The 17,477-nt window shown below is 47.9% G+C and overlaps 1 protein-coding gene across 10 annotated transcripts in view; it reads right to left on the bottom strand.

The window, feature by feature from the left end:
• Positions 1-17,477, bottom strand: part of ADGRB1 (adhesion G protein-coupled receptor B1) — a 260,482-nt gene that overhangs the window by 122,620 nt on the left and 120,385 nt on the right. For 8 of the 10 annotated variants that reach the window (XM_040547414.1, XM_040547418.1, XM_040547419.1 and 5 more), the window contains 6 exons: positions 12,531-12,695; positions 10,820-10,984; positions 7,162-7,335; positions 5,701-5,865; positions 1,909-2,010; positions 285-391 (listed from right to left, as the gene is read on the bottom strand). In XM_040547414.1, coding sequence (XP_040403348.1) covers positions 285-391; positions 1,909-2,010; positions 5,701-5,865; positions 7,162-7,335; positions 10,820-10,984; positions 12,531-12,695 — 878 coding nt within the window. The remainder of the gene's footprint in view (positions 1-284; positions 392-1,908; positions 2,011-5,700; positions 5,866-7,161; positions 7,336-10,819; positions 10,985-12,530; positions 12,696-17,477) is intronic. The other 2 variants (XM_040547417.1, XM_040547422.1) reach the window with 1 other exon arrangement.

Below are 17,477 nucleotides of genomic sequence, written 5' to 3'. Positions count from 1 at the left end.
CCATCACAGTCATTCTTATAGATAATGTGATACGGAAGACCTGGTAGGACGTGGATTCTGTCAGGCTGGATATTAAAATACCCAGTGGGGAACCATCCCTTGTCCATGGAGAGCCCATGTATCACAAGCTAGGCAGACAAAAGCAGTAAGACAAAAGCATGGCAGAGCTGGCTTCTCCTTTTCATGCAGAAATGTTGCTTTCCTTCTTCTTTGTACTTCTGACAGTGTAAGGAACATTTAGGGGGATCATAAACTCATCAGGTGTTGAAGTCTGTCTGCCTTACCAGCATCTGTATGTTCCTGTAATCAATAGAAACACACTTGACATAGGTTGGAGGCTCCCAGTAAGCTATCCCTTCTTCATCTAAAGTGCATCTTCGAAGGATCAGCCCTGGAAGAGGAAAGAAAAGAGCATGGGAGCTGGGGTAGTTGGATGAAAAGCCCAGCACCTTCACGGAGAACTGGTCAATGCTGGTAGCACAAAAGGCAGCAGGGGCATCTGCAAGTGCTTGAGCAATGAGTGGGAGAGGTTATGTGTGTTTTGGGAGAGGTTATGTGTATTTTGGGAGAGGTTATGTGCATTTCGGGAGAGGTTATGTGCATTTCCTTCTCCTTCATTTTCTTATTGAGGGGCAGGCCAATAAAAGAGATGCGAATGAAAACAAAACCTAACAGCTGGGACACAGCTGGCCAAGACAAAAGAAGGTTTAATGTGCCCATCCGGGCACTTTCTTTGTGCTTCTGAAAGTCCCACGAGCCTCCCCAGGCGGCATGGTCTGGTACTTGCAGCTAAACCAGCCACGCTGCCTTCTGCTGCCTACACAGTCTCAACGAGCAAAAATATCCAACAGCACCATCTTTGCATCAGCTGAGAATCTCTGAAAGCTGCCCGCAGTCGTCCCCCAGGACTTTCCTCAGCGTCAGCTTGCAGTGGGCTGTGCGGTGGCAATCACATGCGTTCACAATGCAGAGGAACAGGCGTATCGGCGAGGAGACAGCAGACAGGAATCGTCTTGCCCAAGCAATTACACTGCCGCTGGAGAGTCTCCAAAGAGCAGGCTTTGCTGGATCCATGATCCCATTGCTACTGATAAATGGTTCAGTGTCCTATGGATATGGCCCTTCTTCTGGGCTAGTGTTTGGAATGACTCTGACCCTCCCAGGGTGCATGAATCAAAGAGGTGCAGGGTTTTCTGTGTCCAACAACCTCACTCAAACAGAATAAAACCTTTACGTTCGTTATGGACACTGCTGCCCCATTTCTGATCCTGCCTGGGAGTAAGAAACATCCACCAGAGGACAGTCTCCACCACCAGAACACCTCCTGGAGCCTTCTCCCCTGCTTTCCACTCCCTGGGGAGCACGTGGCTGCAACCACAACAGATAACGCCAGGATGCCCAGGCACTATCACTTCCTACCACCATGGCCAGAGCACCTGAATATAAGCTGAGAGAGTTGATGTGGTTCCTAAGCAGGAGTGGAAAGCATCTAAGTGTGAGTTGGCAATGCATTTCAGATTTTGTGCTTTTAGATACCAGCTTCTACTATGGTCAGTGGGGATGCCCAAGACTAGGGGACTTGTAAAGCCCAGCCTGCTTCTGTAGAGCTATCTGTAGCAATTGGGTGGACATACCACAGCAGCCCTTGATAGTGAAGTTGTCCCAGGATTAGGCAGTGGTTGGATGGGAAACCACCTCAGAGTGTCTAATATGTATCAAGGAGTTGCTGTTAAATAGTTAGGAACCACAAAAACCTGGAGAGAGTTTGCTTAGCCTCGAGCAAAGGGCAGTTAGCCCATTGCTCATCCTCTCCTCCCACATCCAGGTTGTCCTCATCTAGGAGGCAAAGGACGAAGGATGAACGGCAGGTGGGCCATCTCCTCGGCCAAGGCATGCAGACATCCTTACCGGTGGCATTGCGAGGACACCGGACAGCCGCGGCGTCCCCAGCGGGCGTCTCTTTCCAAACCACAGAGGCAAGGCTTTCCTCGTCGCAGATCTCATGGGGTTCTGCAAGGAAGGAAAAACTCCGTTGGTAAAGCCTCCTCCTCAGGCGGGATGTGGAAATGGGGATGGAAAGAGGAAAGAGAGGAGCATGGCCTGGAGGGAAGAGCTTTGTGGGGTGAAAAATAGCAAAACCACTTTAACCCCTCTGGGATTTGCTTTGCCTGTCTGCAAACTCTGACCAGCCTGAGGATCAGCTCATTAATACATCTGTAACAACCCAGGAAAGTCCTCTTACATGCCTACCCTGCCTCGGAGGAAAGCTGCTCTTGCCAACCTTTGCTAAAGAGTTTTCTTCTCTCATTTCAAGGTGAGATGTCCAGCTTTCGGGGGTGAACCTCAGGGCTCCAAACTCGATTCCTTCCATCCTTCAGAGTCATCACACAGGTTTTGAGTTGGATGTGGCTAAAAAGAGGCTCTTCATAAATAAATTGCAGTAGGAGCAAAGGAAAAAATAAGTAGGAAAAAAAAAAAGTGGATATATTCCCTGGGTGGGCTTCATTCAGGCACTTTGTTACCATTTTATCCAAGGACACAGGAAGAAGAACCAACAGGCTGGATTTGCATTAGCAACTCCTTTCCAAACACTGCTGCAGAGTCCAGGAGGACTGCAGAAATATGCAAAAGATGTTTAGAGGCATTACAGAAAAAGCCCTTTGGAAAGAGAAGGTTTTGGATGCTTCTCTGAGTAGAGGTGAGTTGGCTCCAGAGTCTGTGGGACCTGAGAAAATGCATTCATCACAGAAGGAGGTGTTCTGTTAAATGAAGGGAACCACGAGTAGGGTGCTGAAGCTATTTATCACTCCTGAGGATGGGGAAAGGGAAAATTATATTTAATGGTTTTCAGTAACATATTTATTTATTGTACATTTAAATCTACCAGTAAAGAGAAAGCTGAGAGCATGCCTGTGTCTGGCCAGGAGTGGCAGCTGCAAAGCCAAAGCCAAACTCAAAGCCAAGGGCAACCAGCCGTGGAGCTGGGCAGCTGCCCGCTGAGCTCCCTTCCCATGTAGGAAAGCGCTGCCCATGCCAAGGTCCAGTGATGCCAGTAGAGATGTGCCAAAGTTGCAGGGAAAACGTACATTTGCCATAAAGCAATAGATAGGGGCCTGGAGTTGTCATGCTGCTCCAAAAGGATCTTCTGGGCAGGGATGACCCTGAAGGTCTCCTTCGACAAAGGTCATGTAGATGTGATGACTTAGGGTCTGTGTCAGGAGCAAATCCCTGGGGATGGCCATACCCCACAGATGCTCTGGAACTAGCCAGAGCACCAAACTGGCTGTGGGAAAGGCTCAAACCCAAGATTATGGGCAAAACAAGTCCTGCTGCTTTGAAGAACTCCGAGAGGACCCAACAAGCTGCCTACATATCGCAGCTCCTGGAGTCAAGCCCCAGGACTGTGTGTCTCCAGCCCCAGCTGCATTTCAAATACAGATTCCTCCCTAGTGCATCCAGTAGATGCTGATAATGAACAAGTTATGCTCCCTGCTTGAAAACAGATGTTTCTTCCTGTTTTAAAATTCCCTTTTGAGTAATCACTATTATAATAAAATCCCAGAGGGCAAGCGGGATCCCTGCTGTGCTCAGTACATATGCAGAAGTAGTCCCTGTGCCAGCAGCTCATGACTTCAGTAGATAAGGCTGAAAATGGGCAGAAAAGTGGCAGTTTTATTTCCAACCTGTTGGCAAGGAGCTGTAGGACAGTGAGATGAAGCCACCCAGTTGTGACTAGCATGTGTCCACCTACAGAGCCTGTAGCAGGGCAGGGAGATGAAAACAAAACTCCTGGCCCAGTGGTTTGGCCGTGGTCACTGGGAACTGTTGTCCATAGGAGGGTTTGGGACATGGGGTGGGAAGCTTCTAACACTCTCAGCATGCAACAACATGTCTAAAAGCAGAGAGGGAGCTCGCATCTGACCTCCCCTTTCTCCTTCCCTGACCTCTCAAAGCTGCCCTGGCTCGCACCCCTGCAGTCTCCCTGGGGGCCGCTGAGGGATGCTGTGGATCAGAGATGCTTTTTAGAAGTACACTGATTGCCTGGCTCTTGCTAGTGAGTGCAGGAGCAATTCCCAGGCCAGGAGAGAATCATTTAATCCTTTTATTTTTTTTTTATTTTTTCGTTTTCTTGATGTTGCTTCATAACAATATCCCTTTTGGCATAGTAACCTATTTGCACCAGGAGATTTTAATAACTAACCCAATTAAGCTCAATTCTTCTGTTCAAATCAAATCATGCCGGCATTTGATACTTTCTCGAGAACAAATTGAGCGGGTTTATTTTTAGCCTCTGACGGCTTCCCGCATTTTCCTCCCCCTGCAAATTAACAACTGCAGCAAGACCCTTCTGGTTTCAAGCCCTAGCAGGGCTCAGCGCCTTTTCCTTTTGAGCACCGTGCAGGCATCGGCCCCTGCGGACACAGAAGAAAAGATTGGGCTTGTTTTACCAGGGCCCCAGCTGGCACACGCTGAAGCTGAACTAAATCTGCATCGTTCTGTAGACGCCACCAGACGACCTGGTGCTAAGCCTTTCCGTGGCGAAGGAGAGCTTTACGGCTGAGTTAGGAGAGACTCTCACCCGCCTCCGCTAATTGAGAGGCACAGCTTGTAAGGGGAGGTGATGTCTTTTATTACAGCGGAGTTGCGAGGAGTGAATGTGCTGTTATCTTCTGGCTAAACTGGGTGAAACTTTTGTGCTGAAGTGCTTTGGCTTTTATCTGCCTTCAGCAGTTTGCATGAACCTCCGGGGGTCAGATGCCCTGACCATCACACATCCATCCCCAAAAGCATCTGCACCAAATCCGCTACCTCCGAGCCGAGCTGCAGCCTGTTTTTTTGGGGGAGACACCCTCTCATCATGAGGACAGCCAGGACGCCACCATGACAATCTCCACCATTGCTCACTGAGCGGCTCCGACAATTAATTGCCCTCTCGGTCAAAAATCAGGGCCTGTTACGATCGATGCAGTCTGCCTGCCAACATCACACAGGCCATTGATTCCCCACCAGCAGTTTCACCAGCAGGGACTTCAACCCAGACTAAGAAAGAAAATAGAAATGGTGTGCCAGCCTGTTGTTTTACACTGCATGGAAGACAGATAGAAGCATTCCAAAGTAAGTTTTTCCTTCTGCTTATTTTTCTCATTTAAACCCAGATTTATTTTTTATTTTTATTTTTTTTTTTCCTACAGCTCCCTTTTCCTCCATCAGGGCTTTTACACTCTTTTCTCAACTGGATGCTGTTCCCAGGGCTTTAGCTGGAGAAGGATGAGACTGAGCAAGGCTCTGATGGACCTGTACACATCTGTCTTTTTTAAAAACTGCCAGTGGCATGCAGGTCTCCCAGAGGCTAGGTAAAGGGTGGGAAACACTGCATCATCCTCCACACTCAAATATTTCATGGGCTCAAAAATCTGATATCAATTTTTGCTCTGAAAGTATCTTTCACTCTCATGACTATATGGCAATAAAAAAATGAAAAATATGAAGTCTAGACCAGTGGGAGTTATCAAACATCCACTGAAATCAGCATGGTCACACTGGCTTCAGCAAGAATTTTGTGCCTGGGTAATGAGCAGGGTCAAAAGCGATCACAACTCCTTGTTGCATTCAGCTCCTTGACACGGGGCACAGCACCCTTTCCCAAAATTCCCATCCCCGCAGGTGTGAAGGAGGGTGTGAGGAGTCTAGGGTACATACCAGGACACCTCCTGTCATTGCACTGCTTGTACTCTTCCTTGGGGCCCTGGCAAGACTCTCCGCCAAAGAAGGGCCCGTAGCACACCCGGTCACGTCGCTGGGTCCCACCTCCACACGTGGTGGTGCAGCTGCCCCACACGCCCCAGGCTTGCCACTTCCCATCCACTGGAGACAAGAAAAGAGGAGAGAAACAGCCTGAAGCATCCCTGACATCATCTGCAACGGAAGGAGGCAACTTCCCAAGGCGAGCACTGGAAGGTAGGATGAGCAGAGCATGGCTTGGCGTGAAGGGAGGTCTCCTGCTTTGAATCATTGTCTGATCCTCAACAGACACGGAATCAGTGCACCCTCTTACCCATTGAGGCAGCCCTTTAACGAATGAGATGCTCTCAGGACCAGCAGAGGTTCAACCTGCTGGACAGTCACATCTACCAGCCAAAGTCCGTAGTTGGCATTTGGTTGGGATGCACAATGTATGCATGGAAATAGATCTCACCAGAGAGTCACACCTCTGGCCCAGGGGCACAAAGGGACCAGCAGAGCCCACCCCACCCCCCTCCAGGTGAGAAACCATGAAGAAACATCAAATAACCCCCGCTCCAGCCATTTCCATCGCACTACGGTTTCACGTACCTTGGAAAGAGCTTTTGCAAGAGGCTAAGATGTTGTCTCATTTCCTGGTATCTTCTCCAAGCATCTTTACAGACTCAGTGGAAATACTACTTCTTTTACATTAACAATGGCCTTTATCAAAGCACTATAAAAATGTTAATTAGCCCTTGCAACAAGCCTGCAAGGTAGGAAAATGTTCTCCTCTGCTTCATCACAGACAAGAAACAACTCAGTGACAGAAACAGAGGAAGAACCTAAGTCTTCTTATTCATATTTGGTTTTTAATTAGGAGTTAACAGGTCACCTCAGGTCAAATAATTCCTTGCTAGAAGGTGGGAGAGATCCCTCTCTTCTTCTCCAAGCAGTGGAAGGAAATTACCGAAGAAAAGGGCCAGCACCAACCTCTCGCGCTCTATTTGGTGACATCTCAGGTGTCCTCTCCTCAATCCTATGGGCTAATGGGGATGGAGCACCCAAGGAGAGCCAGGAAAAGTACCAGGGAATGCATGGCAAGAAAAATTGGTCCTGATTAATCTTGACGGCTTCTAGATATCTAAGCCTTGTTTTCAGGCAAGAATATTTTTTACACCAGCTGACCCAATTAGTCAGAAAGACATGTTTTCTATGGATAATTACTCACCTGCCTGGGGTCTCCTGGAGCATTTGCCAGCTATAGATTTGGGGTTGCATGGTCTGTAGGTATGATCCACAGCCTCCTTATTACTGCATCGCTGGTGAAAACTATGCAACATTTCCCCAGGGTAAACTGGAGGGCGGGTTGTAAAAGCCTACCTGGGACTGCAGAGAAGGATGACCCGAGAAAGGGAGGAAAAGTTGTTGTCCACTGACCTGGGCATTGGCGTAGGAAGCAGTCCCTGGTCTCCACCCAGTGCCCTTGGCATTCGGCTCCCCCGTAGGAGGGCCCATTGCACTCCCTCGTCCGCTGCTGTGTGCCGTTGGAGCAGGAGGCTGAGCAGGAGCTCCAGCTCGACCACTCGTTCCAGTTGCCGTCCACTGAGTGGCCCAAAGAGAGAAAACAAAGCGGAATGTGAAAATCGCTCCCTCTGGAAGGAGGCACGTACAAGAGTCTCTGGCCTGTGCCTGCAAGGGACTGAGGCAGGGGAGGACAAACTCACAGAGAGTGTAAGAGGGAGAGGATCATCAGGAAAAAGCTCAAACAAGAGAGGCAATGGCAATGTCTTGGGACCCTCTGCAATCTCTGGCTGGTATGTTATGTCCTGCCAGGACGCAAGCACCATAACACATGGATTTTTGTGTTCATAACACCAGAAAAGTTGACATTATTGATATTACATATTCCAATATAAAACTCCAAACTATTAACATTGCCAGTGACAACATAACCTTAAAATAGAGAGCGTGGATCATATTTTCACTGAAAATTTTGAAGGAATCCATCTGTTACCAGAACATTTGGACCAGATGATCTTGGAGGCTTTTTGCAACCTTAATGATTCTATAGTTTCATGGTTCTATTTCCCATTTTGGTCAATCTACTTTTTGAGGGAACCCATTCTTCACCATGACTAGTCCAAAGCAATGCATGAGTCTGGTTCCTCAAGCACCCAAATGCTCTGTTTTGCAGAGGAAGCCCTTCAAGCACAAGCTCAAACCACACTGTTATTGAAAGGAATTCACTCTGCCAGCCAGGAAATTCTCAGAACAAAGGTGTGCTCCAACAGAAGACCACAAGCAGAGTGCGTGTGTGTGGTCAATGCCCTTCTGTCACAGCTGAATTAACACTGACAGGCTTGATGTATCTCCACACAGCAACATCTCTGATAATTAAATAGGAAAGGGAGGAAAAAGAGAGGTTGTGATAGGGACAGGTTTGGAAAGAAACATGAATACATTTTATTAGTGTGGTACGGTGTGAGGCATTCCTAAGTGTGGCACTCACAATCTAATTGGTCCCTGATCATCAGATCTATCACCCAGTCTGCTATTCCTGGAGCGCTTTTTCTCATTAGCAGCGGTCATCATGCTCTGTTTAGCTCTCATTAACTGTTAGCTCTCACTCAGAAAAAAAACACACAACTGAATCACAGGAAAGTCTGAATTCTGGCTTGCATCACATTACTGTAGATTGCAGCTCGTTTTCTTTCACTTTGTTTATCAGACCAAGAAAAATATATGCAGCCTAGTCCTCTGTGTCATCTGCAAGGCTCTGCACGGCCCCAAATAATCCCCATTGCAGTTGGGTGGCTCTTTGTCTTCGAGCACGTGAGAAAATGTCAAAATATCCAAATCAGCAACTGTTAACTCAGACAGTATCACGTGAACTCAGAAGGTGAGAAAATCAGGCACAAAGGTACTTCCAAAAAGTGCCCATTTTTAGCAATCCAAACTTGATGCTTTCATCGTGCATAATTCAGATTATTGTGTCAACGCTTATCAGCCCCAAGGAGGGAAAATGCAAGAGGTGGTGGCTGGTGGTTGATTCCTCTCTGCAAGTGATCCCAAAACCCATAGAGTAGGTCCTACCAGGTGTAAATGAGTTCCTTTGACTGGAGGAAGTGCTGCTGGTTGCCATGAACTGACAGTGCTTGCCCATCACCAGTGGTCACCGATATTGGAAAGGTGGTACTGCAATTCCCAAAGCAAATATTGCTTTTACCAAAAAAAAAAAAAAAAAAAAAAAAAAAAAGTTGTGTTTTCCATATCCTACCATGATGGTGGTGGTTGGAATCCTACCACCACTGTGAGCTTTTGGAGATGGGAAAATGGATAAGAGCCACATCCATAAATTGCTCATTCACTGGGAGAGAGCAAGCAGGACATTTCCTTTGAGATGAGAGCTCATTTATTCCTGGGCTGTAATTGTAAAAATATTTTAAAAATGGGGAAGTCGAGATGGCTGTGTTGTATCTCTAGCCACGTGCACTGACGTAAGGACATCTCTTGGGAAAGATGCTGGAGGATCTCCATCATAAACCCATCAAAGACCATTCACTGCTGTCACCATGCCGCACAACGAGTCCATCAAAGAAGTTCCTTGGAGCCTGCTTTGTGCAGCCTGCGCAGACACTGCCGTTGTCTTCCCCCTTATTTCTTTTCCTCCGAAGGACTTGGGACTCAGCCGGCGATATCTGCTGCTCCGGAGGAACAAAAGCTCTGTTGTCCCTGAGCAAAGCATTTTTATCGGCTGCAGTAATAAATCCTCCGAGCGGGGCGGGAAGGAGCGATACGGATGTCTGGCGTGTCGAGCACTGAGCAGCGCCCATTGTTGTGCTTCAATGAGTCCCCCAGCGCTGCACTCATTTGGCACGGCAAAGCCACTGATTGCCTTTGTGGCATTAATTAGAGCTGAAGTCTTTCTGTTGGGCTGCCTATCTTTCCTCCCCCCCTCCCCGTTTTTTTTGAGACAGCGTATCCACATATTTATTTGCATTTAAATTAATTATGGCTCAACATTAACTCAGGATATGCTTTATTACCCAAGCAATGCCAGGTCTGACTTCTTCAATTTGTCTTTTTATGACAGAGCCAATTTGATGCCTGGGATGTCCTTATTCTGAGGAGAGCCTGCTGGACGGCAGCCAGGAATCCAAGGATAGTTACTTGGGGTGAAATCCGGGTGGAAAATGCCGGGAGGTTTCTCACAAATGTTTTCACAAAGTTCTCATCACTCCCACAGTCCCTCTCCTCCTCTGGGGACATCATAATTTCTCATAATGATTCTCATTAAACCTGAAAAGTGTCAGTTGACATTATCCTGGGAGAGGGGAGGCGTGCTGGGGAGCTCCCTTGTGTTCTGATCGCGTCCACCAGGAAACCCGGAGCTAAATTAACAGAGGCTCTGTGGTAAACCCAGGGCCTCTCTGGTTCAGGGGAGGGAAACCACAGGAGCACAATTGGGTTTCCAGTGAGCAGAAACCATTTTATCTTGAGGTTTCTTTCTGGTGTCTCAAACAGAAAATCAGAGAGAGGCATTTGGAAGTAAAATTTAGGTGATGGGTAAAAGTTCATAAAAGTATGAAAAATACATCAGGGAATGCTCTCAGGGGTCTTTTAGTTCATCTCGCTGCCCAAGGCAGGATCCAGTACAGAGAGAACTTGAACAGACAACGAAATCCAGGCAGGTATGCAACTAGTAGGAAAAGCACTCACTCCTGCACATCAAGCCCAGCTGGGCACCGCGGTTTCAAACCATCCACTGGGGATAATAAACGAGAAATGTGAGATGTTCGTGGAAATGTTAGCGATAACTGAGCCATTCCAGATCCATCCCACGTAGTGTGTCCTTGGTAAGTTACTACACAGGGCAAATCCAAGCCTAAAACAGCTGAATATCCCCAGAAGGTGCCTCTCGGTTGTTCTTCCAATGTCTCTTTTCCATATAGACGATCCTTTTTGGAACAGATCAATCCGTGTGACACTTCAGCTGGGACTTACAGCTACAGAGCTTTCATTGACCCACCTGTGGGCATCTTTGGGGGCCAGGAGACCTGCTGGAGGGAAGGCTTCGAATCTCTAACTGCCTTACCTGGGCAAAGTGCGATGTTGCAGAACTTCGTTTGCTTCTCTGGGCCCTCGCAGGGGTTCCCACCAAACTGCGGGGGCTTGCACGTGCGGGTCCGGTCCCTGTACCCTCTCCCACAAGTGGAAGAGCACAGGCTCCACGGAGACCACTCGTCCCAGGTGCCGTGCACTGCAACCAAAGCAGAAGAAGTAAGTTTCCTTTCCAAAGGAGGTCTGGAGAAGTGAGTGAGCCCACTGAGCACAGCATCTCCCCCCTCTCAGAATGAGCAGCCTGTGAGAAGCCAGTGTGGGAAGGCCAAGAACAAACCAGCCTGAAATCTGCAAGAGGAACATGGTGTAATTTTTTTGTGATTCGGTATTGACAACGAGTATCTTTTACTTTCCATCCCACTTGAAATAAATTGAAATGCACTTTTAATTCAACACATTTTTCAGACTGTTGAACCAAGGGAAAGGGCATTTTTTTGGAGGAAAAGATGCAATTAGCTAGAGAGGAACAGCAAGAAAAACAGAAAAAAAATCACCCTTTGGAAAGCAGCATCGCCATCATTTTCTCACTTCTCGCCATTTTTTCCCTCACTCAACATTTTTTCTCATTGAATCTTCAAAGGCTACAGCATTTTCAAGCTCTCAGAAAAGCTGTAGCCTATTTTATAATTTCTATCATATACAGTGACACTGCAGGGACAAAGCTCAGGAGGCTTGGAGGAACAGGATAGAAGTGGGATGTGCAGTGATGCTCCAACACTGCTCAGACCATCACCAACAACTCCAAGAATTAGACTTCTAAAGCCTCCTAATCTATATTAACATAATCTTATCCAAGATAATCTAATCTAATCTGGCCAGTTTATTTATGGAAGGTTAGTCACTGTAATCTCTGGAGGCCAAATGTTACAAGGATGTACTGATCTCTCTTAAGGGACTTCAGGACTTCACCCTTCCAGCTTTATCTAGAGAAGCTAACACAAAATCTATAATGCTTCAGAAAAAAAAATGCAGTCATGCAGTCACTTTTCTAGTCCTCTGTTGGTTGTTAACTGATCCACCAGCCTCAGGAAAGGGAGGTTTAAACCTAACGTTTTGTTATTTTCATCAGGCACCTTGCATGATAAGAGATAGCTAGAGCAGAAAATTCAGCATGGGAACCAGCTCTGTGGTTTTGCCCTTGTAAGATTGGGTTGAACAATGATGTCTCTGGTCAGGAGTTGTGAATAACACACTTGATTTAACAGCACAGTTCTTCAAAATAATATCCAGGCCCCCAGATTGTGCTTTATCATCAAAACTTTGGAAGAAGAGATATAAAAGCAGAGAGGGATGGCTCAATACATGAACATACCAACAGTTGAGTTTTTCATGCTGACTTTGCAATGGTGTACCTTGTGTTAGCAACCGAAAGTGTCATCTGTCACTGCTTTTTCCCAGTCTGCCTCATGCTTGGAAACACCCCCCAAGGGCACAGGCCTTTCAGATATATTGTACTCATTGCATTTAAATAGCATGGAGTTGTCTGTAACATACAGAACAAGTGTCCATCTAATGGGGCTTGGTCTATTAAGGGTCTCTCTATGAGACTAGAAGTGTTAAAAGGGAAGGAAGGGGAAAAAAATCTCCTTCTATGAAGATATCATGAAGGAGATGTCATGGGCTGTCAGTACTCCCTGAGCCTCCCTTCCCCTCCTGCCCATGGGTGCATGGAGTGCTCAGCCCACCTGGGCACACAGCAGAGTTGTTGCACTGCCTCTGCTCCCGGAGAGGACCGCTGCACTGAGTACTGTAGGAAGACGACACGCAGAACCTGGTCCTGGTCTGCCAGCCCTCCCCGCAGGTGGTCGAACACACGCTCCACGGGGACCACTCCTCCGCCGCGGGGTCACCTGTTGGGGTTGGAGAAGAAGGTGAGGACGGGGCATCCTTGGTCCCTGGATCTCTGGGGCTGTGCTTTGCAAGCGGCACTTTGCCAACAGCTAAAAATCTGGAAATTTGTGGAAAGTGTCCCACGTGTAGGGGGCAAGGGGATTGGTGAGAAGGGTTTTTTGGGGGGGAGGGATGCTTCTTAGTGTTGTAACACACACACACAAAGGGAATGACACTGAGGAAGTAACAGTGGTTGGGTAGGGAAGGTACGTATGTCCATAAACAGAGCAGGCATAAGGATCCAGCTCCTTTCCCTGTCTTCTCTTGGCAGAGGGGGAACAGATAAAATAGCAAAATAAAATCATCTGAAGCAATCCCACAGAGCTTTCTCTTGTCATCTCCTTCACCTGTGGAGAAGAGCTGCTTTGAGCATCTGACTGTTCCTGTACACCCTATACCGAGTGCTTCCCTGTTGGGGCAGTATTGGGAAGACAAGTAAGAGCATCCCACTGAAAAAATGATGGGGTGGAAAGGACTGAGACATATTCCCTCTATCACTGATATCCTTGGACCCATATGGTCCTACCAGTAGAGTGTCTCCCAAGTCACAACATCCAGAAAAGTCACGAGAAATGTGTTGTAGGAAAGAACAAATTTTCCTTTTTTTTTTTTTTTTTCTTTCATAGGCACTAATCTAGCCTTGGGAAAATACCTTTCTGCCCTAGATGAAAAGAAAAGCTTGCTCTGTTTCATTTAATTAAAGTCTCCATTGTTTGTTTTTTAGATTTTTAATGGGTTACCAATAATTACACATGATAAACTTCGGACATAACATTTGGTATGTATACCACACGGGCATATGGCACAGATAAACACCAAGAGCACATCTTTGAGGATGCATAAAAGAAGGGCATGTCCTTGTAGTAACAAGTTCTTAAGATCATCAGACCACACCATGTCACATCATAACCAGATGCATCTGGCAGACCACGGATGAAAGACATAGGACCATGGCACTTGGTGCAGCATGACTTCAGGGGCCATACGTGCTCATGGCACAGCCTGAGCTGCACCCAGCACTTGGACATGTGTCCACCACCACCACCCCATTCCCAAAGACAGCTGGACAGCTGATGCTGTATTAGACTGACCAGCTGCAACATGGAGCATGAAAGACACACAGATAGTGGGCTGCCAGAGCTTGAGATCTTGTCCTGCTTGCAGGGTTAAAAAACAGCTAAGTGTCCATATAGGAACTGATGGGATCTGTAGAGGTTGGAGACTATCAAACTGTCCAAAACCGCCCCACCTGCCCTAAAGCTGTGCATGTTTGACTTCTTCCCCGAGGTGATATATTTATTCACCAGTGTCTTATGGGGAGTTGTCTGCACATAATTAAAATTTATGCAGGAATTCAAGTATCTATGGCTCTCATCAGTCTGCTCATTGGACTCAGAAAGAGGGGAAGGTAAGGATGAGGCTTTCTCTACTTCATCTGTGCTGTCCTAATGATTTTTGTGAGCTCCTTCTTTCATAATATGGCTTCCTACCAACAAGATCAGGGACAAAGAAAAAGGGACCTTGCATTCCCCTTCTGATCTGTGCACCACCTGCCTCCCTTGCTGCCCATGCAAGGGAGGGACACTGAATGTAACCGTGTTCATTAAGCCAAAGTTGCTCAATACTGTTTCATTTTGCGTTTTGTTCCATTAATCTACCCAACTGGTTCCAGTCAGGGAAACATTGCAAACACTGGTCTTTATCTGGAATCTGTAGGAGACTGTGTTTTCAGGCCTTGGGCTTCAAGAAAGCAATGCTCTTATATCAAATTTCTCATATAATAGATCTCCTGGTATACAGAGATCTGCATTTTCATGGTAATTTGATTAACTTTCTAGTAAGGAACCTGTCAGATAATCCTGTGATACTCTGTGTTGACCACCAACACGTTATCTTTTAGTACCATCACATTTTGGTTCAGCATCTGCCATCCAGAGTGGCCCAGACTCCAGAAGATCCCTCTTTGGCCCACAAAGTCCAACCATCCCTGCTACCCAGCCCACTTGGATGCTGCATGGACACGAGGTCTTTGCAGTGCTTGGAGAACCAGCCAACGTCCTCCATCAGCCTTTCAGCAACCCCCCTTTACTGGAGCCCACAACGTAAAGTCCCTCAGCAGCAGAGAGCTGGCTTTTGTTGCTTGTTAAAGGCTGTCAGCCTGTGCTCAAAAGTCTTTCTGCAAGGTCAGAGGTGGGACAGAGGAAGTCTGAAGAGACGTGGTGGCTTCCTCCATCAGTAAATCATGGCTTGCCATCCCACCACCTCCCCAGTCAGACCTGGCTCTGGTTTTGTAAGCTCCGTGTCCAGACAAGAGTTAGTGTCACTAGATGAGTGAATGGCATCTCTGACCCAAATTCCACCTAGTCTCCCACCTTCCCCTTCTTTGTATTTTTTCTTTCCCCTTTCACCATACAAACAGGCATTTACAGAAGCTAATCTCAATTATCATCTCCCACATTGCACCAGTCCCGGTATTTTCAATCCATAATGTAGTTTATTTTCCAAGTGCTGGTTACTCCTTTGGGTTTGCTATGGATTTATATAAACCTACACTACCTCCAGACCCCTCAAGCCCTGAAGAGATGCAACTGCATTTCAAACCATGCCAGACCCAGTTCTGAGAGGTTTTCAGAATGTCTTGGCACCAGGAAAAGCCCTCCATTCTCCTCCCAAGAGAAGCAGAAATAATGATCACCACCAAAACTGTGGATGAGAAGATTTTCTGCACTCCTGCAGCACCCCTTCTGCAGCTGGAGAGGGCCCAGCAAGTGTCAGAGAAGAAGACATGCTGGGCATTGCTCCATGGAGCTGTAGCACTGCCATCCAGGATCCTTTCCAGCACCTGGCCAGCCCTGTGAGGAACTGATCTGGCTTTACGGAGAGCTCAGCTGGCTGCGGGGTCCCCATCAGCGCCTGCAGCTCCTCCTGACACTTCCTCACTCAGCATTAATTGAGCGGCACATGGCTGTCATCCCTCCGCCAGGATCCCTTGATTTTTGGCACATCCCGCCTCTCTGACATCTCACCACGTGCCGCCTCCTCCGTGTTCACATCCTGCCCTTGGCAAAACCTTCCTGGAAGCGGCGCGAGGGCTGGGATGGGCGGGATGGGGCCAGGGACCTGCTGGGGTGGATCTTGCTCTTGTGGCTTCATATTTCATGTTTTGCCAGGTCTTACATGGATGTGAAATCACTTATACTCGACAAACTGTGTTAACTGCTAGGGAAGCCTTGTGTTTTGCTTGTATCCCCAGCCCGAGACTCCCCCTACATCCCTCTCTGGGCTGTATCCTCTGCCTGGTGTTTACACCTCCTCCATCCCGATCTTCTTGACCACCCTGGCTGCAGTTGGTGTTCCTGGGACAGTGGCAGAAGTGTGGCAAGCTCATTGCAGGACAGCCCACTGCTTCCCAGGTGGACATCCCAGCCCAGGCTGCTCCCAGGGATACACCTCAGCCCAGGTCAGCTTTGCTGCTGCAGTGGCTATGATGGCAGGGATGTAACAGAGATGTTCCCAGAGCCCAGGTGCAGCTGCATGACAGGAAGAAATGCCAAGTTATAAACCTGGTGGCCAGGCTACAAGCTGGAACAAAGCACCAGGGAAGAACCTGAGACCAGGCAGAGCAGGAACAATAGGGAAATCCCAAGACTTGCCTTGGAGTTCCTGCCCTTCGCCCCCATTTAAACCATTCGCCAGGTAGCAGCAGTACCAACACCCAGCCTTCCCTGTAACCTTTTGACAGCAGCCAGTGCTCCTGCAGGCCACGGGGCTGCTCCCACCAGAGGGAGCAGACTCAGTGCAGGGTAGCAAGGAAATTCAGACCATCCCCACAACCTCAGCGGGTGCCTGATCACCTCCAGAGCCTCTGCACCATGGTGCTGCTTCCTGATATTGCTGCTGCACGGTGGCAATATCCTGCTGAGTTGGATGGAGCACATCTGATATACACCAGAACATAACCCCCTCTCCCTTATGTTACAGCCCTGGCTCCTCAAATCATCCCTCTGAAACCTTTCTAGAGCACAAACTGTTTGCAAGCCCACTGCGCAATGATTTTTAACCTGCAGCCTTTTAACCTGTCAGCACATCTTGCATTGCCCAAGAGCCATGGTTCTTTGAGCTCCTGCCATGAAAGGCAGCAGTGAAGCATCAGCACAAAACATCTCCAGATTGGAGCTGGCCTATGTCCAGGTCCAGTTCATTCTCACCTTCCCACATCACACACTCTGATGTTATTAAATCTCACTCCTCTTTGATTGCAGGAGGGTGGAAGGTCCTGCTGCAGAAGCTATCAGTCCTTGCACAACACTAAAGACTTGGTGCCAGGGGAAAGCAGCCCTGCTCTCCCCGTTATACCCTGCACACCTATGGTCGATGGGAAGGTATGGCATGGACTTCAGCAAAGAGGCTGTATCGCAGTAAGGTCAGCTTTGGCTTAATGAACTATGGCTGTTTAGATAGTTCAGACAAAGCAGCGACTTAGAAGTAGGCAGGGTGATGAGAAGCAGTCTGTGAGAAGCATGGTCTGGTTAGAGCTTTGCGTCTAACCCTTTTTGCCTTCTTTAATTAACGGCAGCAACACAAATCCCCTGTCGGGGCAATGGGATGGGGACGAACTGGACGGCGACCGTTTGCTCAGGGTGTGACTTGCAGAGTGAGACCACACCAACTTGGGAGGAAAAGCGTGGGTTAGGTGGGTCATTGGAACAGCGAAGCGAGTCAATGCAGGCAGCCCAGCCCAG

The sequence above is a fragment of the Cygnus olor genome, chromosome 2, assembly GCF_009769625.2.
Source record: "Cygnus olor isolate bCygOlo1 chromosome 2, bCygOlo1.pri.v2, whole genome shotgun sequence".
Lineage (NCBI taxonomy): Eukaryota > Metazoa > Chordata > Aves > Anseriformes > Anatidae > Cygnus > Cygnus olor.
Note: the sequence above shows the minus strand (reverse complement) of the source record. Positions and strands in the feature narration are given on the sequence as shown.